The 15891-nt window shown below is 44.1% G+C and overlaps 1 protein-coding gene across 1 annotated transcript; it reads left to right on the forward strand.

Moving 5' to 3' along the window:
• The first annotated feature begins 4431 nt into the window (after positions 1-4431).
• On the forward strand, positions 4432-15617 carry KCNS3 (potassium voltage-gated channel modifier subfamily S member 3). Its single transcript, XM_060117559.1, has 2 exons — positions 4432-4537; positions 13774-15617. The coding sequence occupies exon 2, from the start codon at positions 13830-13832 to the stop codon at positions 15303-15305; it is 1476 nt and encodes a 491-aa protein (XP_059973542.1). The 5' UTR covers positions 4432-4537; positions 13774-13829; the 3' UTR covers positions 15306-15617.
• The last annotated feature ends 274 nt before the right edge of the window (positions 15618-15891 follow it).

Genomic DNA, 15891 nt, shown 5'->3' on the forward strand with positions numbered 1-15891 from the left:
ATGAGTTTCCGCAAGATTGACAGATTTGGTTAGGAGTGGGTGTGGCCAGGCGGAGCACCATGTCCCACAGGAAGTAGGCCACATCTTTGAAACTATATTAGTGCACGGGCCCTGTGTGTTATTCTGGCACCAAAAACATTAGCAAACATAAGACAGACTCTCAGAGAAAATCACTAACCTTTACTCCTGACTCACGTTGTGTGAAGCATGCTTTGAGTTTCAACAAAAGGTTAACCTTGCTTTTATCTTTCCTCATTTGCAAAGTTTTGCTTGTCTGACACCAGACATGCCGGGGCTGAATTCCAAAAGAATAAGTGTTTGGGGGAAATTTCCCCAGCCCTTCTCAGCAGCTGAAGTGTTAGTACTATCTCTCATTCTGACCTTTCTCAACTTCCAGATCCCAGATAGGTGTCTGAGGATTTTTCCACTCTGCTCGTTGAGCTGTGGTTCACAACTGGGGATGATTTTGTTCTCGAGGGGACATTTGGCAATATCTAGAGACATTTTGGCTGTCACACCATGGGGGGTTGGGAGGAGGTGTACTGTCATCTAGTGGGTAGAGGCCAGGGATGCTGCTCAACAGTGCATAGGACAGCCCCCAGGAAAAATAATTATCTGGCCTCAAAATGTCTATAGCGCTGAGGCCGAGGATCCCTGCTGTAGAAGTTTGCAAAGTCAGGATGTCTCCAGGGGAGCTAGCTGGTTGCCAGGAGGGTGCTTCAAGGTGTCATTTACCTGGTAACCTTATCACGGATTGGGGTCGGCTCTCTCTCAGACTTGCAACTTCAGAAACTCACTTTCAGATGTCCCAGAGATGATTAAACTCTAGGAGGCTGACTTGAATAGAAACCCCCAGGAAGGTGAGTAAATAACCTTCTTTTTGCCTTATTAAATTCCATTAATAAATAGAACTGGTGGACAGAGTGGATGCTTGTGTTGGCTGCATAGCTTCTATGTTGTCTGTTGGCAAGGAGCCTGGGAAATGAAATTGCTAGCAGGTGCCTCAGGGAGCCTGGAATCAGAACAAGGGGAGATTTGGGGGTATCTAGCGATCCCTGAAACTCTGAGGTCTTAAACCTCCACTCAAGGTGTATCACATCAGTGTTGGAGATGCTGTGTCTTCAGGATAAGACTCTTCTCCTTTAGGAAGTGCTGGAATGGGTCTTGGCAACCCGTTTTGATCTTTTACACTTTTCCTCCTCTGTTTCCGTTGCTGACCCACTGCCTTTCATTATCCATATTGATTCTTTTAATTAATTTACTTTTTGGTCTTGTTGGCTTGGGGGAGAGGAATTGGTTCAATAAAAACGTGTCAAGCATCATTGGGTAACATCGTTTGAAGATTGATATTAGGACTCTGTCCCTAAATGGAGGCTTCTCAGTCTACTGGCTGGCACTGGGGTGACAACATTTCAGAAGAATGTGAGCAGGGCCATGACAGGTGCTCCCAGGATTCTCCGCAAGTACAGAGGACCCAGACCTCGGCTGCAGTGTCACTTGGAGTGTCTGCTTTGAGCTCTCAGGCACTGATTTTAGAGTTTAATTTTGGGAGAGCAACCTTATCCCTGTGATTCTGAGTTCTGGGACAGGGACTGAGGGCATTATTATCACTCCTGTGTACTGTCTGCTTGTTCGTTTGATTTTCCTCGTTCTGTTCCAAGATTGGATGTCAGGCCTCAGGATGATGGAAGAGTCCGATATGCCACTTAATCTTCACCTTTTCCCTCTCAGTATTGGAGGCAGTCATCTTGTTCATTTTTGAAGGCTGTAGTCAACCCACCAAGAAATACATCCAGGCTAGAGGGGAGTCCAAGGATGCCGCAGAGGGTCTCCCTTTGTCCTGTGACGAGAGGAATTATGCAGAGGCTAGCAGTACTTGAGTGAGCTCGATGTGTTTTGCCAGGATCCTGCTGAATCACTGAGCACAGTCAGAAACCTGCTTAAGTGCTAAATCACAAATGATCCAGTCTTTTTTTTTTTTTTTTGAACAGTTGCACACTGATACGGATGATCGGAACACAGAGAAACAGAACCGCTTGGTGGGATTGTTAAGCAGGAAGGAGAGAACGTGTTGGATGTCCACAGTTCTCTTCCCCCCAGACCTGCTGGTGTGGGCCATGTTCTGCCGTCTCTACCAATCCTTTCTTAACTTACCCCAACAACGAAAAGAGGACCTTGATTTTCTACACTAACTGAAATCAGGCAGACCTACCTGAACTTGACTTCTGTCTCTGGCACTCATTAGGTGTGGAACTTTGGGCAGACAGCTTCTCTGAGCCTCAGTGTCCCACCTATAAAATGGGAATATCAGCACTTACCCCTTACAGTGGTTGAGGAGGGAGGTGATGTGGGTGAAACACTCGGGAAGGTTCCTGGTGTGTTGTAGGGACTCGGAAAATGATAGTTACCATCTTATGTGGCGAGGTCACACCTAGTGTGTGAATGCCCTAAGCAGGGAGTAAACGGACATAAATTCATGTAGAGAGGTACTGACTAATTTTACGTGTTTTCCAAAAATCCAGTTTTTTGGACAGAAATCATGGTGATGGGAAATGAGGGAAGGCACAAGAATTCTGAGTTTGGGGGGAAGGAGAGAGAAAAAGATAGCCTGGGATGTTATTCGTGCATCAGACATTCATGCCCACGGGGCATCAGTTTTTGTAAAAAAGATAATATTTGGCTAACCTCACAGTCTGTCCCTGGGCCAGCCCCAACCTTCTGGGTGCTGAGCCAGTGCCCAGCAGTGCTGGGGTTTCTTAGAAGTGCTGAATAGCCTAAGGACTTTGTTAATTTTTTTCTTCAGTAATTAATATAGTCATATCAAAGCTGTTTGCAGTTAATTAATTATCTCCTAGCCAGATTAATCTTACCTTTCTTTAAAATGTGCTACATTTGGAAAGGCGTCTGCTAGGGAAAGGAAGCCTATATATATGTGCTGTATCCTTTAAAAAAGGCACAACATTTCTGCATTTCAAGTGAAACACAAATATCTGGGGCTAACCCTTTGAGGTGCTGCTGGGAGTCTGTGGAGGAGAAAGAAGAGGAGAGGGAGGAGGGGAAGGAGGATGTTAGCTCCTGAATGGATTTTATTTATCCCTGTTGAGATTTCTCTACCTCTTTTGCCACGTGTCCCATCTCAGAAGTTCAGTTTGGGTAATGCTGCATGTTTTTCTGGATTCTTCCTCATTATCATCTCTATTAGAGCTGGAAATTCACTGAAGGATTGATCTGGCCACTGTTGGGACCGGCTTGGAAACCATTCCTGCTTTGCTCCCTCTCACTGCCTCCTGGGTGTTGGTAGGACACCTCCACTTGTTTGTTGTTTGGTTTGGGGTCTGTGGGCTCCTGGGGTGGGGTTGAGGGCAGGCACTGCGTCTTGTTGTAATCCCAATGCCCTGGATAACGCTGGGCAGAGCTTCAACTATAATAAAAGTTTGTAATGACTGACATAGCTGGAGGCACTGCTTTCAGTTCTTTCTGAAGCTCAGAATCAATCTTTTCTTCTTTATCTTCTCCTCGTCCCCTTTGAACCTAGCATTGATTGGAAAACGTGAAAATCAATGGATAGATGCTTAGATACTAGTATAAATCTATGGGGATGCGCCACCGTGAGGCAAAGCTTACCTTGTTGGGAATTGAAGGTTTTTTTTTTACTTTCTTTAATTTTTTTCAGAGCGAAAAATTGAAATTTGTCCTTTTACTTGTTTTGATACAAACTTAATTCTCCCCCATACATCACACACACACACACACACGTTAACTAGGGAACTTTGATCTAACACCTGTAGTTATTCCTGATCTGTGAAATATGACAATGGCCAAATGAAGCAAAATGGAATTTGGCCAGCCTTCGAAACCTACTGATTTCAAATTAGAGTGGCAGTATTCATTCTATTAGCGCAGTCACACTCAGAACTTGGTCTCTAATGTGGATTAAAGGTACTCATTTAGAGGTTTATAAGTATATCCTTGATGAATTAGCTAATATTATGAATTAGCTAAAATAATGCTTCTAGAAGACGCTGCGTGGGAGGTGACTGAAGTCCTAATTCTAGTGCCTCGTTTTATCCTTGGATATTTTCTTGGCCTTGGGGTCAGTGGAGATGTCCCACGTGTCCACTCCAGTCACGATCTGAGGGTCTTGGGGCCTGAAAGTGGTTGTGAATCATTTCCTGATGTCTCTGTAGCTACGTGTCCAGTGGGAGTCACAGGTCCCTGAGAGTTAGATGGAGCTCTAAGATATGGGTCTAATCAGTAAAACACCCAGAACATTGAGCCTGAGATAAGACTTCTTGTATGTGTTTTCCCCTTGGAGTTCCAACTTGACGCATGCTTTCTTCTGCAGGTGAGAGTGATTTTCCAGCGACTGCTTTGGCCAGTACAACCAGAGAACAGGATTCTTCTCTTCTTTTTGGCCACTAAATGCCTGTGTGCACCACACACTCCAGTGAAGGAAGAAGGGCGGAGCTTCTTGGATGACGATGGACATTCCGCTGGGCAGGATGAGGGCAGAGTGTGTGACATCAACACCACAAGGGTGAGCGCTGCCTCTCTGACGTTTTCTCTGACACCATGACTTATCAAAGGAAGGGGAGAGCAAGCCTTATAGTGCAGTGACAGAAATGAAAGTCAGACATCAGGGAGGCTCTTCCGACTGTAAAATCCACGGGGCAGTTGGGGCAAATGACTAAGGGAGAAAGGGAGAGTGCCAGCCTGGAAGGATGGGGCTGCAGTTGTCCTGGGAGGCATGGCAGGTCAACTATGGAAGATTCTGTCGTCTATGTGGCTCACCCCCTTTTGTTGTTTGTGGTTCAGACTTGAGGGAGTGACATTTGTGTCCATTTGAGTCAGTCTGGCCTGAAATCGGTGCGTAGACCTGGGGTTGGTAAGAATCTCACTCAGGTCACAGATTGAGGGCTTATTGGCAGTGCCTGGACCGGGGGTACATTTTTGTTTGAGCCACATAATGTTAAAAACTTTCCGGATCAATTCTAATTACGGTTGAGATAGACCACGTAAAAAGTAGGATTTCTGGGTTTTCCGGGAGCCCTGTAAGATACACCTAGACTGGCCCTCTGTTCTCACAAAGGACTCTGGTGCTGAGTAGCCTTTGCCACTTAGACAAGCATGGGTGGTTCACCACAGTCCCCAACCTGACCACTTCATTTGTGTAACTTACTTGTTTGGCCACTGGAAGCATTTCATGTCACCATGGCTGATCTAGATCCTTCTGCTGGCTCTTTCGCAAAAACAGTGATCGTTTTTGTTAATTCTTCCAGATAAAAGTGTCTTTCTCTAGATGGTGGACAGCAATTAGCATAAGGGGCTGTGGAGATGATGAGACATGGGCCCCTCTGCAGAAGAGCTTGGAGTCTAGTGACAGCCATGGTCAGACTTGTGGAGGATAAAGAGAACTGTAAAAACACTATAATCCCTTGTGGTAGGGGCTCAAATAAAAATGCACCTGCAGGGCTGTGGGAAAAGGTGAGCAGAGCCGGCAAGCAGGGGCAGGGGTGAACTATCCATTTGGCGTAGGTGCATTCACATGCTCCAGAACTCCCTCTTCTGGACACCAGAATGTCACTCTGACAGCCGTTTGTATGTGCGTCCGTCCATGTAACACGACTCAGGTGGAGCTGTGACTCAGATGGAGCTACTGCAGAGTTAAGGCTCCCCTCTTGCGGCAAAGTCCACATTTTTCTTGTTTCTCGTTGAAAATCTTTCAATTTGCTTTTTACAAATAGGAGAGATTTCTGGCTTTTTGTCTCACTGAATCAGCCCTCTGAGCAGCCCTCCTGCTTGGAGATGAGCTGCATGGATTACAGGGATCCCTGGAGTTTCCAGAGGGGATCGGCCACACTCAATAGAGTCCAGAGGGAATAACTACCAGTCTAATATGACCGGTCCAGGTGGAGGGGGCAAGAGAGGGAAGGGAGTAAGGAGGGGCGGGAAAGGGGAGGTAGGGATACTGTTACCTTAATGTCTTATTTTCGGAATAAGGTTTTACATGTATCTTATGCATTGTGTTTTCAAAAGACTTTTGCCTTTGTTATTGTATCATCAAGGTGTGTACATCATCTTTTGTAGATCACGAATCTCCCACCCAAGGTCATGTAGCTGGGGAGTGGCAGCTCAAGCACAAGTTTTCTGAGTCTTGACACTTTTCTCTATTCTTTAGTTGCTTCTGGTAGTTCAGCACAGATAAGGGGACCTGGTGGGCTCATTTCTTTCAGTTCAACACTTAAAAGTTGGGTTTAGGGCTTCCCTGGTGGCGCAGTGGTTGAGAGTCCGCCTGCCGATGCAGGGGACACGGGTTCGTGCCCCGGTCCAGGAAGATCCCACGGGCCGCGGAGCAGCTGGGCCCGTGAGCCATAGCCGCTGAGCCTATGCGTCCGGAGCCTATGCCCTGCAACGGGAGAGGCCACAACAGTGAGAGGCCCGCGTACCGCAAAAAAAAAAAAAAAAAAAAAAGTTGCATTTAGGTGATGAATGTTCTGAATTAGGGCGACCTGGGACCTATGCCATTGGTGTGTTGTCAGCTGCACTTAATGCTGTTGGAACATGTCAGATGTGGGATAGACCAAGAGGGAGTTTCCTTGATGTTTATTTGGCCAGTGGGAATCACAGTTTATATCCAGGCTTCCTCACTGGGCTGGGAAGAAATGTTGGAAGGCTACTGGGGGATTGGCTCCATGTAGAAGGCTCAGGATGCCCAGGAAATGCTGATCCCCAGAAACAAAGACTTAAATCCAGCAAGCTCTTTGAAGTTTTGTGTGTCCTCTACTCTGGCTCTGGACATGTCCTCCTAAATGTCTCATAAACAGCTGTTTCTTTCTCAGGATTGTGCTATTTTAGCTGCTGTAAAAACGCTCTGATTCACAAAGGCCGGAATCAAGGACCACTAGCATTTCCATTTCCAAATTCACAGTCAGGGTGGACCGCGCAATGCCATTGCCATTTCATTATACGCTCTGCTCCTCTATAGCCCCACATTGACTTCTGATTTTCTTTCCCTTACACGTTACCCACCCCAATGCACGGGGAGCTTGCTGTAGGAGAAGATCATCACCAGGGAAGGTGCCTGGTGAGAGGATGCTCAATACTTGGGTGTGGATTGAATTTAGATTTTCAAGTCTGTTTACATTTGTTTAGTTTTACTTGGAATATTCTCATATGGCATGGCCAGAAATACAATTTAGTATGACCTGCCCTTTTTAAAAACATAAATTATTTTTTTTAATTTAATAGAATGAAATACAGCTCTTTCAGAAGAAAGTTCCAAAAAGATGGCATTATTAATGCAGAAAAATGCACTCCCCCTTTTTTTTTGATTTCATGATAGGACTAATGTAGATTTTGGACAAGTGGGAAGGAAAAAAGAATCAAGGTTTTCTGTTTACTTTTATAGAATTGATTTTAAACAGTGGTTCTGCCCAATAAAGCAAGTACAGGTGGCTTGTATTTGTTTTGCTTTTGTTACTTTTCTGAGCAAATCAAGTGCATTATCAAATGCCACCCATGCACATGTGTGCATGTATATGTCTCACCCTTGAAAAGACACAGTTTTTTTTTTTTTTTTTTTTGCGGTACGCAGGCCTCTCACTGCTGTGGCCTCTCCTGTTGCGGAGCACAGGCTCCGGACGCGCAGGCTCAGCAGCCATGGCTCACGGGCCCAGCCGCTCCGCGGCATGTGGGATCTTCCCAGACCGGGGCACGAACCCGTGTCCCCTGCATCGGCAGGCGGACTCTCAACCACTGCGCCACCAGGGAAGCCCAGAAAAGACACAGTTTTGAGAGTATTTTTAAAGTGATTTTGAAAGCGTGAAGCAAAGAGAGCGGTAAGAGATTAATGGCTTTGGAAAGGCTTTATGGGTGCCACTTGGAGAGAAGTGGGTCAATGTGGTTTTTCTTTTAAGCTGCCAGAGAATATCTTGGATTTTTGACATCTGTTCTTTCTTTTCAGTCTTACAAATACCAAGAGGAACAAGGTGGCCACATATAGTATATGGTGTTCTCACCATGAGTGATTTGGGTTGGTAGTAGGCAGGAGGATTGATACAATGAACCGAAGCTCTTCTTGAGGAAGAGAATGAAAATAGCATTTGATTTTTCTACCTTGCGGCCAGATGCCTTTGGTACCCACAGATGTGCCTGATTTGAGACCACAGGTGTCCTTGGCGTGCTAGTACCAAATCTATCAAAGAATATAGCATTCGTTACTGAGGATGACTGATAAAATATGTAAAATTGAAGCTCAACCAGTCCCTCCTTCCTCCCACTTAAAAAAAAATTAAATACTCCTATTTGAGGCATACTGGAAAGAGTTTGCCCTATAAAAGCTGTATAATGTTGGCTAAACTATGAGCCTCAGATTTCCCTGTTTGCAACATGGGGTATAAGATCTACCCCTTAGGACTGTGGGAGAATTAAATGAAATGATGCAGTCATTCAGGGATACTTACACTGAGGTACTGCTTGAGATTCTAGGAGTTAAAAGGTGCACAATAGTGTCTATGAAAGCATTTACCACAATGCATGGCTCAAAAAGGTGCTTAGTAAACTTTTCTTAAAACATTGTTGATGGAGAATTTTAACATGTACAAAAATAGAATAATGCATTAACCTCCTCTGTACCCATCACTCAGCTGATTGTCATAATTATTAATTCATGGCCATCTTGTACGTCAGTGCCTCCACCCTGTCCCCCCCAACCCCACATCAATGGATTATTTTGAAATGAGTCCTAAATGTTGTATAATTTTATCCATAAGATTTTAGTGTATATTTCCAAAAGATAAAGATTCTTTCTGAGAGCATAATTACAATACCATTAGCACATTGAAAAACTGACAGTTATTATTTTATGTCATCAAGTGTCATTTAGCATTCAAATGTCCCTGATTTTCATGTGTATTTTAAAAAGCATTTGGCTAGCTCAAGTCAGTATCCATACAAAGCCACATGCTGGATTATTTGATATGTCATGTATTTGATCCATGTCATTTGTCCTGTATAATTTCCCACAGTCTGTTTTTTGCTGATTGCATCCATATAGTGTCTTTGAACATGTTCCTCTGAAGTCTCTATTTTACTTCAACTGGTAGATCTAGAGGCTAGATCAAATTCAGGTCTGACGTTTTGGGGGCTGGTATAGTTCAGGATTGTGTATATATTTCCATCAGGAGGCACATTCTATCTTGTTGTCTCTTTTTGTTACACCAGGCTTGATCAGTGGGTTCAGGTATTGCTCCTCTGATCTACCAGTTTTTTCTCCATCAGCTTTTTATCTGGGTTTTAGCAGCCATTTATGATCATTGCCCAGATCTGTTATTTCATTATGAGTTGCAAAATGGTGAGATTTTAATTCTATCATTCTTTCACTGTTTTCCAAAATGGCTACCCATAATGCTTGAGGGTTCCAATTTCTCCACATCCTCACGAACAGTTATGGTATTATAACACAATACAATATTGTATTATTATTACTTTTGGGATTTTTTTTTGCGGTATGCGGGCCTCTCACTGTTGTGGCCTCTCCAGTTGCGAAGCACAGGCTCCGGATGCGCAGGCTCAGCGGCCATGGCTCATGGGCCCAGCCGCTCCGCGGCATGTGGCATCTTCCCGGACCGGGGCACGAACCCGTGTCCCCTGCATCGGCAGGCGGACTCTCAACCACTGCGCCACCAGGGAAGCCCTATTATTACTTTTTGATTATAACCGTCCTAGTAGTGTGAAGTGGTAATTCATTGTGATTTTGATTTGTATTTTCCTAATGACTAATGATATTGAGCATCTTTTCATGTACTTTTTGGTTATTTATATATCTTTGGAGAAACATCTAGAAAATCCTTTGCCCATTTGTCTTTTTACTGTTGAGTTGTAAGAGTTTTTTTTTTTTTTAAATCCTATTCTGGATACTAGACCCCTATCAGATATACGATTTGCAAGTATTTTCTCCTATTTTGTGGGCAGTTTTGCTAGATATGTCCAAATTCCCCTTCATAAGATTCCCTTTCATTTTGTATTCCCAGTCTGTGAAAGTGTTTGCTTCCCCATATACTTGATAATAGAGTATGTAGTCCAATTTTTGGATTTTTTTTTTCCATTTTGGTATTGGATATGATACTGCACCATGAGTTTAATGTGCATTTATCTTACTATGAGCAAGGTAGAACTTTTTTCTTTCCTGTTTTAAGACCCATTTGCGTTTTTTTCTGTGAACTGTCTGTTCGTATCTGGTCTGTTTTTCTATATTATTGTTCTCTTTTTTCTTCTCTGTCTAAAGCTTTTTACATGCTAGGTACCACTTGTCTGTGATGTAAGTGGCAAATACTTTTTCCTGTATTCTCTTTTTTAACATTGCTTATGGCATGTTTTTCCATACCAAAAATTTTACTTTTATGTAATCAAAAATTTTTTGGTTATTTATTTCTATATTTTTAGTCACAATTAGAGAAGTTTTTCTCACTTATAGAGGAATTGACCCATGTTTTTATTTAGTGTGTGCATAGTTATATATATATATATGGTTCACACTAAGTGTGGGTATATGTGTATATAATATACATCCCTTTATATGTACATTTACATATAACTTCATATATAAAATATATACTATATATAAATAGATATTAAATATATATAGATATACCTTTGATGCAGCAAGTATTTTCTGAATGGAAGTAAATGATGGCTGTTAAGTAAATGCTGGCCTGAGTATAGGAATCTTGTAAGTAATGATGTTCAGTATCTGCGTTTCTTATGCCACTTTAGGTGTGTGAGCCAGCACGCTGTAGAGCAGAGGGTTTGGCCTAAGGAGCCTTGGCTTGGGTTTTGCTCTAACCCTTAATAGCTGCATGATGCCCATTCATCTCTTCTGATCCTGCTTCCTCATCGCAAAATCCCAAAGTAATAGTGAGGAGTAAATGATATAAGGACTGTTGGTAATTGGCCAGGGACTAGCTGTATGTAAGGGAACCTTGCTACAGTCTGTAAAGGTGGGCGTCTTCTTTTTCCCCGCCCTCCGTAGGCTGCTATGGGCCAGACACAGCCAAAGAAATCAACACTGTACTCTGGCCACCGTGACGTAGAGAATCTCATCTTGCCCTCTGAGCTGAATGAAGCATTTGATCTGATCCAGAGACGCTTTCCTTTTTCTTTCTTCTGAAAGACCCACAACAAGAGATCCCTGGTTTTATGATGCGTGTTGCTTTTGTGATTAGACTTTGAGGAATGAGTGAACTTCAGAACGGGCTCTCTTTTACTGGCATGGAGTCAATACAAAGCAAGGGGGCAGATCAAGAAGACGGATATTATGGTTGATAACATTGTTCTTTGGAAAAGTGACTGTGAAACAGTTGGGACATGGACGGCACACTCTCTGATTGAGACTGACTTGAGCAGGTAGTATCATTAAGGCAGACAGTGGCTTTCTACCATTGTGGGTTTCCAGGAGAGCCAAGGAGATAAAAAATAATCCACCAGGAGATAATGTCCATTAAAGCCTTAATGCTAGCTTAGTTAAAACTAGTTCCTTGGAACATTTTACTACTCTACTTGCCATGAGCATAAGCCTGCTTATGAAAGCCTCTGAAAGCTTTCTGAGGTTCCATAAATATTTGGACCAAGCCGTAAGCTCTGATTTAGGCCCTTCAGAGAAGATCTCTAACTAAAAATAGAAAGCAGAGGCAGAAAAAAATCAAGTCTTTTAAAGAGGTCAGCAAATCTATGAAGCGTTTTGCCATGCCAGGCTGAGGTCTCTGGTTTCATGGGACCACATTCAGTGCTGGTGAGTCCAGAGCAAATGGCCACGTATTCCTTATGACACTAGGCTTCCTCCTAGGGTGGATGGCAGAGGGCTGTGTTTTCAGGCTGGGTCCTCTGGGGTGTCCTTTTCAGAGGAGGAATCTCTTGTCTCAACGACAGATTTGGCTTTCCATAAACATAAGGGCAAGAAATTCCTACTTGACCTTTCTGTTTCCTCTAATGATGTCACCCACTAATGCAGAGTAGAAAACACATCCTCCTTTTGATTTTCCACTTCTTCATCTTTTCCTTCCAATCAATCACCAAGTCCTGTCAATGCCACTTTATAAACTTTTGAATTTGTCACTTTATATACACCACTGCTGTATGAGTTTGGGTCCTCTCACCTATTCTATTGAAGCCCTACCTCCTTGGCTCCAGCCATTCCCACCAGCAGTCTTCCCTCCTGCTGTCAGTGGGGTCTTTCCAAGTTACAGTCACAAATATAGCCACGCCCACTTATTGATTAAGACGATTTCGTGGTCTTACCTACAGGATCAAGTCCAGACTCTTTAGATTGATACACAATTCTCTTTACAGTCTGGCTTGTGCCCACCTTTTGATACCCTCGGTTGGGAATGTCCTTTTCCCTCTTTGCTGAGCTCTGCTTAAACCTTTAACATTTGACCTGAATAGAACCTCTTCCATGAAGCTTCTCCAGACAGAAGTCATTGTTCTTCTCTCAATAAACCCAAAGATGCTTGACTCATTTCTGTTATAACACTTCCCACATTGGGTTATTAAATTATAATAAGGAAAAAAATAGGAAGGGATGGGGGGGATGTGTGTAGTGGAAATAGCATGGGCTTGGGGGTTAATCCAACCTGGGTTTAAATCGTGGCTCCGCTCAACTTCTCTGAGTATCTGTTTTCCTATACACCTACCTTACAGTACTGGAAGGATTAAAAGACATAATAAAAACAAAACATCTGCTAGTACTCGGTTGGAACTTAGTATATGACAGTTTCCTACCTTTCTTTTATTTGCATCATTGACTCTGAGGAAGTGTCATTCTATTGGATGATGGTCAAAATTTACTATTTTTCTCTCTGAGAAATGGTTCTGGTACATCTTGGTTAGTGTCAAGAATAAAATAGCCTGTGTGTGCTGGGCTGGTATAGACTTGGGTCTCATAGATTGGGAGCGTGTGGGAAACTGTGAAGGGAGGGAGGAGATGGCAGAGGAGCCTGTTCGTGTCAGGAAACTGATAGTGCAGTTAACTTGAAAAGGTTCCCTAAGTCAGTTTCTTCCCTTGTGGATGTACCTGAAACCCCATCCCATGAAGTGTAACTGTATCTTTTAAGATACTTATGGACAGGGAGATAATTATATCCTCTTGATTGTCCACATCGAAACGTGGGGAATAGGGCTTTTTCTAAACGAAGTGAAACCTTGGAGCGTAAGAGGAAACCTACTTCTTTTGTAAGAGCTGAGCTGAGCCCCCAGGGATGTGTGGGTTGCGGACGAGGTGCAGAGCAGAGGAGAGAGCTGTTCCTGAGGGTGCACGACCAAGCCCTAGGGGCCAGGAGAGATGAGCTACAAGCCGGGCAGCAAATAGCCTGTCACGTCTGAATTGAGCGTTTCCAAATGAGGAAACCTCGTGGTTGAGACTGGAGATGCTTGTATTGTGTAAGTGATCCCAAATGCATTGCTTTTGGGGGAGTGGGAGGTAATTTTGGATGGCTAAAAAATAGAGAAATAGGAATTGGGGTTCATAAAAATTATATGGCAATCTTTTTCCAAAAAATGGATATATAAACCCATTTTTTAAAAAAATGAAAACCAAAAACCTGTTTTGTGTCAATTCTCTTCTAATCAAAAAGGGGATAGCGTATTCTTTTTTTTTTTTTCCTGTTTTCTATTTTGCTTTTAATGTAGCCCATCATCCTGGAAAGGGCAGTTTAAAAATAAGCTTGGCACGGCTGGCTTCATGGGACAGGGCTAAATGCTGTCTTATGTTCCTTCCAGGTCCAGCGTGAACTCCATCTCCCTTCCCAGCCAGCTCTCCGCCGCCTGTATCCACCATGGTGTTTGGTGAGATTTTCCATCGCCCTGGACAAGACAAGGAACTTGTCAACTTGAACGTGGGGGGCTTTAAACAGTCCATCGACCAGAGCACCCTCCTGCGCTTTCCTCACACCAGACTCGGGAAGCTGCTCAGCTGCCACTCGGAAGAGGCCATCCTGGAACTGTGTGATGACTACAGCGTGGCCGATAAAGAGTACTATTTTGATCGGAACCCCTCCCTGTTCAGATACGTTTTGAACTTTTATTACACGGGGAAGCTGCACGTCATGGAGGAGCTGTGCGTGTTCTCGTTCTGCCAGGAGATCGAGTACTGGGGCATCAACGAGCTCTTCCTAGATTCCTGCTGCAGTAATCGCTACCACGAGCGCAAGGAGGAAAACCACGAGAAGGACTGGGACCAGAAGAGCAATGATGTGAGTACCGACTCCTCGTTCGAAGAGTCGTCTCTGTTCGAGAAGGAGCTGGAGAAGTTTGACAAGCTGCGATTCGGTCAGCTCCGGAAGAAGATCTGGATTCGCACGGAGAACCCAGCCTACTGCCTGTCGGCCAAGCTCATCGCCATCTCCTCCCTGAGCGTGGTGCTGGCCTCCATCGTGGCCATGTGCGTCCACAGCATGTCGGAGTTCCAGAACGAGGACGGGGAGGTGGACGACCCCGTGCTGGAAGGCGTCGAGATCGCGTGCATCGCGTGGTTCACCGTCGAGCTGGCCATCCGGCTGGTTGCTGCTCCCTGTCAAAAGAAATTCTGGAAAAATCCTCTGAACATAATCGACTTCATCTCCATTATTCCCTTTTATGCCACGTTGGCTGTAGACACCAAGAAGGAAGAGAGCGAGGACATTGAAAACATGGGCAAGGTGGTCCAGATCCTCAGGCTTATGAGGATTTTCCGCATCCTCAAGCTTGCCCGGCACTCGGTAGGACTTCGGTCTCTCGGTGCCACACTGAGGCATAGCTACCACGAAGTTGGGCTGCTGCTTCTCTTCCTGTCGGTGGGCATTTCCATCTTTTCTGTGCTTATCTACTCTGTGGAGAAAGATGACCACACGTCCAGCCTCACCAGCATCCCTGTCTGCTGGTGGTGGGCCACCATCAGCATGACAACCGTGGGCTACGGAGACACCCACCCAGTCACCTTGGCTGGGAAGCTTATCGCCAGCACGTGCATCATCTGTGGCATCTTGGTGGTGGCCCTTCCCATCACCATTATCTTCAACAAGTTTTCCAAGTACTACCAGAAGCAAAAGGACATTGACATGGACCAGTGTAGTGAGGACCCACCGGAGAAGTGTCATGAGCTCCCTTACTTTAACATTAGGGACATTTATGCCCAGCGGATGCATGCCTTCATCACCAGTCTCTCTTCTGTGGGCATCGTGGTGAGCGACCCCGATACCACAGACGCTTCAAGCATTGAAGACAACGAGGATGTTTATAATGTGGCATCCTTGGAGAACTGCACAGCAAAATGAGCAGGGACGTTTGTGCCTGTACCTTGTGTCCCTTACCAATGTTAGGTTAACACAGCTTTATAAACCTCAGTGGGTTTGTTAAAATCATTTAATTCTCAGGGTGTACTTTTCAGCCATAGTTGGACATTTCATTGCTCTGAAATGATAGAAACGTCTTTATTTTTTTCAGTGAGGCGAATTAAATGCCTTGCTCTGAAATGTATTCTTTACAAGAGAGAGTTGTGATATGATTTTTGAAAAACAAAAGGTAGATGGTACTGGGTGGTATTTCTTGCTACGGCTTACGTATCATTCTGTGTTTATCATTTACTCACATTGAGCTAACTGTCAATTACTGACAAGTAGAATCAAAGGCCCAGCTGACTGAAGACTACAAGCATGTAAGATCCACAAAATGAGACAATGCATGTCAATCCATGTTCACGTTCTAAACATGGACATTAGGAGCCTAATAAACTGCCTAATTCAGTATGGAGAATGTCTTGGTCGTATGTTTTCATGTCAAGTAAGTATATTTCAGTATATTCACAACTGGCTTGGGAGGGAAAAGCTCTTTTTGGCACACATGAAGAACCCTTTCTGTGTG

Source organism: Mesoplodon densirostris, chromosome 14 (genome assembly GCF_025265405.1).
Source record: "Mesoplodon densirostris isolate mMesDen1 chromosome 14, mMesDen1 primary haplotype, whole genome shotgun sequence".
Classification (NCBI taxonomy): domain Eukaryota; kingdom Metazoa; phylum Chordata; class Mammalia; order Artiodactyla; family Ziphiidae; genus Mesoplodon; species Mesoplodon densirostris.